The following is a 6,337-nucleotide window of genomic DNA, read 5'->3' on the forward strand; positions in this document are numbered from 1 at the left end:
TTCACACAGCTATGGCAAAGCCCATCGAACAGAAACTAATGCATTCATACACGTTCACACACCAATGCACGGCATCAGGAGCAATTCAGGGTTCAGTAACTTTCTCAAGGATGGACTTCGACATGTGGCGGCAGGAGCTGGAGATCGAACCAACAACCTTCCGATTAGGGGACGACCCGCTCTGCCTCTGCGGCACAGCCGCAGTACAGTACAACCGCAGCACAAACTACATCCTCCAACAGGACCACACAGTTGAATCAGCACCTCTCTAACAACAAACACTCAACGTTATAACCTTCATGGAGGTTGGAATTTATTGCAGCTCTGTTGTATTAGACATTAGACATTCCATCACAAAGAATGCCAATGTCAGTCATATCCAAACAAAAATAAAATAAAATAAAACACATAACTATCATACTTTATACTATTACTCAAGTTGTTATTGTGATCACTACAGTACATTTACTTCTACTCTACCTAAAAAAATACTTCCTCTTGAGTACAGTGTTTGGCAACTCTGCCTACCTCTAATGACTAGATATCATAAATATCTTAGTAAGTATCATAAGTGCTATGTTTTATGATATAGGTGAACCAACCTTTTAAGTTTGGTTTGGTTGAGGAAAAGCTTATAGAGACTTTCGTTGGCAACTCACATGAACTTCTGAATGGGACAGCCAGTCTTCCCTGGATGCTGTTGACCAGCACAATGTTCCCTGACCTTCTTGAGATCATCGTTGGAAGAACACCTGTCAAATAATTTGGACATATTTAGAGAAAAACAGATAATTAAGAAGAGCCAAGCATAAATTTGATGATTGTTTTCTCAGGAATGTCCGACACACCTTTGGCCAGAGTGCTGGGGCCGAAGTAGTTAATGTCCATGATGTTTCTGTCCTGCTCCAGGGAGACACTCTGCACCGGGGCCTTCATCTTCATGCTGCTGTTACAGATCAACACATCCACGCAGCCGTAACACTCCACCACCTCGGCCACCACATCCTCCATGCTGTCCATATCGCTGAAGTCCAGGATCACAAGCTTTGGGGCAAATGTCTAGGGGGACACAGAAATGTATGTAAATGTCTATAATGTGTGGACAATGAGAAAAGCCATGAGAAAACAAGGTCTAAAAAACTGTTTCGATAACAGTAAGTTTTACTTGATTATTCAGTAAATTAACTATATATAAAACTAAATATGTGGGAAATTAATTTACTCACGAGTACCCAGTGTCTATATTGCCAGAATATTTTATGTCTTTGTCTATGTTTTGAGACAGATTTCCAACTAGGACTCATCACTGCACATTGTACACTCTGGTCGTATGCTCTTCACTTGCTCTGCGTAGGATTCAACACTTGTATAAAATAATGTACAAGGCCATTTTAGGTCATTCGCCAATGTGTTCTAAGTTTGTATTTGTAGAAAATACTTATAATCTTGGATCCAAAAATATAGACTTAAAGGTTCCACTGGTGCAAAGTGGGTCTGGAAAAGGGAGTCTATCTTATTATGGCTCTTGGTTTTGGAATGACCTGCAGGCTAGACTGCTGACCTGAACCTCTCCATATTAATATATTGCTAATTTTTCTGTCAACAAGTCATGTTAGTATTTTGTGTAATAACATAAGTTTCTTGATATAACAACAAGGAAAATGTGTCATTATAACATATCTTTATATAACATAAAAACTTCATTATGAGAGAAACTGAGCAGATATATGTTGTGGTAGGTGTAGCAATGCACTGCCATCAATGAGAGCACATTTAGTGTACTGTAGATGTTGCAGTGCGAACAACAAAGGTAGGTAAGCTATGAACTGAAGCCAATGATAATCCAGAGAAAAAAAACGATCTCAGCACTAACCAGAAATTGATTTGATTTGTGTCATCGACAGCTAAAACACCAATGGTCATGAGTTCATATGTTTGCTAAAGTCATCTATTCATGTGATTTTTCCACATAAACACACCTGCTCTGGTCTGTGTATAGAAGATACATGGAGGACAGTGTGCTGTCAGAGAGGATATCCTGCTATTGTGTTGACAAAAGGAGGAAGTGGTTATCTGGGAGGTGGCGACGGAGCAGAGGACTATAATAAAAACAAGCACGAACCTGCTGTTCTCTGGCTTAAAACCCTCAAACCCACCATGTCATGTCATTGTTGTATGTTAATTCCTAATGGCTATTTGAGGGATTTGTCTGGTATTTTAAGGGCTTTGCTTTCTGATAAGAACTGTCACATGCTGCCAAAGTTCAGTGTATATTAATAGAGATGAGAGTGTTTACTGGAGCAGCCATAGTGAAAGATTTGTTTCTCCGCCGGGTAGTTTGCCAAAAAGATGACTCAGCACCAGAAAAAGAGTAATGGTTTTAGTTTGGAAGGGTTTACTCAGAGTTTGGCATGTTTATGGTATTTCAAACTGAGACTAATGTTCCGTCATGCGCCATTTTTATTCATTCAATTTGCTCACCTCTCTGGGGTCAGCGTCATTAGTCAGAGAGTCATACAGAGATTCCAGTTTATCCCAGCTAGTCCCGCACAGGATCAGCCTGGCACCGCCCTTATGGAAGAGATGGGCACACTCTGAACAGAGAGAGAAAAACACGCTGAATAAATCAGTCACTTCATTTAATAGTTAAATACCCCAGTCTGCTTTCTTGCTGAGAGTTTGATAAGAAGATTCATACCACTCTATATTTATGCTTAATAGCTGCAGCCAGTTAGCATAGCTTAACACAAAGACTGAACACAGGTAGAAACAGCTAGCCTGGCTCTGTCCAAAGGAAAACAATATGCCTATCAACACTTCTAAAGCTCACAAATTGACATGTAATATCTTTTACTTTGTGGGGATTACGTTCCAGACTGCTTCTTGGCCGGGAACAGTAACTTCCTGGAGTCTTGTTGTCACACAACCAGCCAAAACTCCAGAAAATCACTGCTTCCAGCCAAGAAATTCCCAGCACAACATGTAGATTTTTACATTTCGGTTTTTGCAAAAAACTTTTAGACCTGAATAAGAAGATTGATATCACTCTCATTTTTGTATGCTAAATATGAAGCGGCAATAAGCTTAGCATAAAGATTGACGTAAAGGCAGGAATGAGCTAGCCTGGCTTTGTCCAAAGTTTAAAATCTNNNNAAATCTTTACAATTTGTCCAACAAATTGGACAAAGCCAGGCTAGCTGTTTGTGCCTGCTTTCTGTCTGTCTGCTAAGCTAAGCTAAGCTAAGCTAACAGCCTTCTTGCTGTAGGTTTAAACGAGTGATATTTATCTTCTGTTCTAACTCTCTGCGTGAAAGAGAATAATTCTGTTTCCTCCATTGAGTCTGTCTCCATTACTTTTAGTCATGGCTACAATACAATAATCACCAAATGGTACAATTCCAACATCTGAATCACCAATTGTCCTTCAGCCCCTAAGGCTAACACGTCTAGTGAAATTTCATGGAATTTTCTTTTGAGACATCCTGCTGACAGACAGACAGAGAAACCAAGAAAGAAGGGTGAAATCAAAACCTCCATGGCAATGACAGTACAGTAAAATATTAAAAACACAAGCGGGATCATTTACCAGTTCCCACCCCGGACACAGCATCCGTGATCACCACCACTTTGTTTCGCACTAAGGACTTGGACATGAACTGCATGACCTCATTGTAGATGTAATACACCCCTGCTGCCACCACTATTAGCAGAGGCAACACCATCACCGAGGGAATGGCCATGTTCTGTGGAAGAGAGAGCACAGGATCAAGGGAAACAGCTACAGACCTACTGACCTGCATCAGAAGAGCCAGCAGCCTGTGCTGACAGGATGTGCAATGAAACAATACAATTCTGTGTATTGTGTCTCTACCATATACACTATGAGTAGTGAATTCGAAGGTCTATTTTCCACCTATGGAGCTACTGAATTTGTATTTTAAAGCAGTGGTCCATCATTTTGGATAAATTTGCTTATTTGCTTTCTTGGTGAGAGTAAGATAAAAAAAGACTCTAACCCTAACCCTAACTGTAACCCTAACCCCTAACCCTATTCTCATATCTGTCCAGTGAATATGAAGCTAAAACCAGCGGCTAGTTAGCTTATCTTAGCACAAACACTAACAGAAGGAAACAGCTAGCTTGACTCTGTCCAAAGAGGACAAAATCCACCTACCAGCACCTGCAAATCCCACTATTTAACACATAATATATATATAATTTGTTAAATCCATACAATAACAGAAGTGTGAAAATGAATTAGCTGTTTTATGGGAGGATATGAGCCAGACTGTGTCTTGGATTAGTAACTCCACTTCCCTGCCACTTCCCTGGCACATAACCCCCAGTAAAACTACAACATGTCATATTTTCCCTCTTTTTAAACGGGATATAGCGTGTTAATTGGTGAGCTTTAGAGGTGCCTTTGGACATAGCTAGGCTAGCTGTTTCTCCCTGCTTCCAGTCTTTGTGCTAAGCTAACAGGCTGCTGACTCCAGCTTCATATTTACTGTACAGACGTAAAAGTGTTCTCAGCTAACTCTCAGCAAGAAAGTGAACAAGCGTATTTCCCAAAACTATTACTTTAAAATAGACAACAGTAACATGCAAAAGCAATACAAGTCCGTCCACACATTTAACAGAGCAGTGTATTAAATGGATGTGTAGCTGTTTGCTTTGACTGTGTGAAACTATACTGTTTGTGCTCTAAATTTGTTAAGCCTCCTAAGGGAAGAACTTACATTTGTTGGCCTTGATAACACACTTACCATGTAAAGTGAGTTTAAGGAGAACAGCTAAATATATTCTGGCTATGCTGCCACCACAGAATGCCTCTCACTATGTCACCTCCAGGATGTTGTCATAAGATACCCCAAGGGGGGCAACCGGGAGGCTCACATTTATAAGCAATGGATGACCTTACTTGTCCTGTTCTACTTGTGAAAACACATTAAGATAACCCCTAATCCACATTAAAACTAGTATTTATGACCCCAGGGACCCACTTCCCTGCTCAGCCCCATATTTGGGGCTGACACATTACTGGATCCCGGTGGGGGCGGCTTGTGAGTGCACATCTATAGCAACCACACAACAGACACACACACACACCTGTAATCTGTGTTATTCTTGGTTCACTTACAGCACGGACAGGGAGTTAATCCTTCAGCAGGACTGGCTGTTGTTTTTTCCGGGTTAAGTTAAGTAACAGAGGCCCTTCTTCTCCCTCTGTGTCCCTCGTCCATACACACAGCTCTGTTCTCCTGTCCGTCTGTCTGTCTGTCTGTCCGGCTGCTGTCCACTGGAGCTGCTTATAATAGCCTCTGCTTGAGTCAGCCATTAATACACACACATGCGGTGCATAGTATCTGAGGCATGTTCCCCTGTTGCCAGCATGAAGGGATGGACGACAAATAAGAGTCTCAGTTCCACTTTGTGTTAAGTGTTTGAGTTGTACTGCTGTTTTAAAGCTGAGTCATGTTTTCCAATAAAGAAATTGATCTTTTAGTAAAACAAATTGAATGCAGAAATACTTTGATTAAGACGAACAGAGCATTTTACTACACTTTACCAGGTGAGGATACATCTTAAGGACTGCATTACTTTGACTTTCATTTGGCTGACTCACTGGATTTATTCGATGATGATGATTAGGTACTTAAAAAATGGCTAAATACTGTACTTAAGTGCAATTTTGAGGTACTTAACTTGAGTGTGTCAATTGTATGCTACTTAATTCCAGCACATTTTAGAGTGAAACATTAGGCTTTTTACTCCTATATTTTACAGAGGGGATTAGAGATTATTGTTATTAAAGTACCCAACATTATATAAAGTTGCCAAAACTTCAAGTTTAAAATTAGTTCCAACTGCAACAATAAAACTCTGCATGCACATTACTGCATCAGTAATAGCAATCCAGTAATATAATATATAATAATATATGACTTTTTTCTTCATAACTAGTACTTTTACTTTAGATACTTTAGCTGGCAACTTTGCTGGCAATACTCTGCAAGTAGTGGAAAGTAGGAAAGTCAATTTATTTATGTACTGCATTTAAGTACAATTTTGAGGTACGTCTCTATGCTTGATTATTTCCATTTTATGCTACTTTATAAATCCTTAGAAGGAGATATTGTACTTTTTACTCCACGTACATTTATTATTAGCTATAGTCACTTGCATATTCAGATTTTACATAAAAAACACATACTCATCCTATAATATACGCATTTTCATTGTATAAAATGAACCCAACTGTACATAAAATAGTTATCAATTACTCCTCCTTGACCAGCTACCATATTTAAATGGCACCAGTATAAGTATGAAATGC

The 6,337-nt window shown here is 39.6% G+C and overlaps 1 protein-coding gene across 1 annotated transcript in view; it reads right to left on the reverse strand.

The window, feature by feature from the left end:
* Positions 1-5,299, reverse strand: part of dhrs7cb (dehydrogenase/reductase (SDR family) member 7Cb) — a 7,175-nt gene extending 1,876 nt beyond the window's left edge. The window contains exons 1-5 of the mRNA XM_035662408.1: positions 5,141-5,299; positions 3,587-3,743; positions 2,482-2,594; positions 849-1,059; positions 660-752 (exon numbers count right to left, since the gene is read on the reverse strand). Coding sequence (XP_035518301.1) covers positions 660-752; positions 849-1,059; positions 2,482-2,594; positions 3,587-3,740 — 571 coding nt within the window. The 5' untranslated portion in view covers positions 3,741-3,743; positions 5,141-5,299. The remainder of the gene's footprint in view (positions 1-659; positions 753-848; positions 1,060-2,481; positions 2,595-3,586; positions 3,744-5,140) is intronic.
* Positions 5,300-6,337: the final 1,038 nt, after the last annotated feature.

This window comes from Morone saxatilis, unplaced genomic scaffold, assembly GCF_004916995.1.
Source record: "Morone saxatilis isolate NCDOM2014 unplaced genomic scaffold, NCSU_SB_2.0 Contig1, whole genome shotgun sequence".
In the NCBI taxonomy this organism is placed as follows: domain Eukaryota; kingdom Metazoa; phylum Chordata; class Actinopteri; family Moronidae; genus Morone; species Morone saxatilis.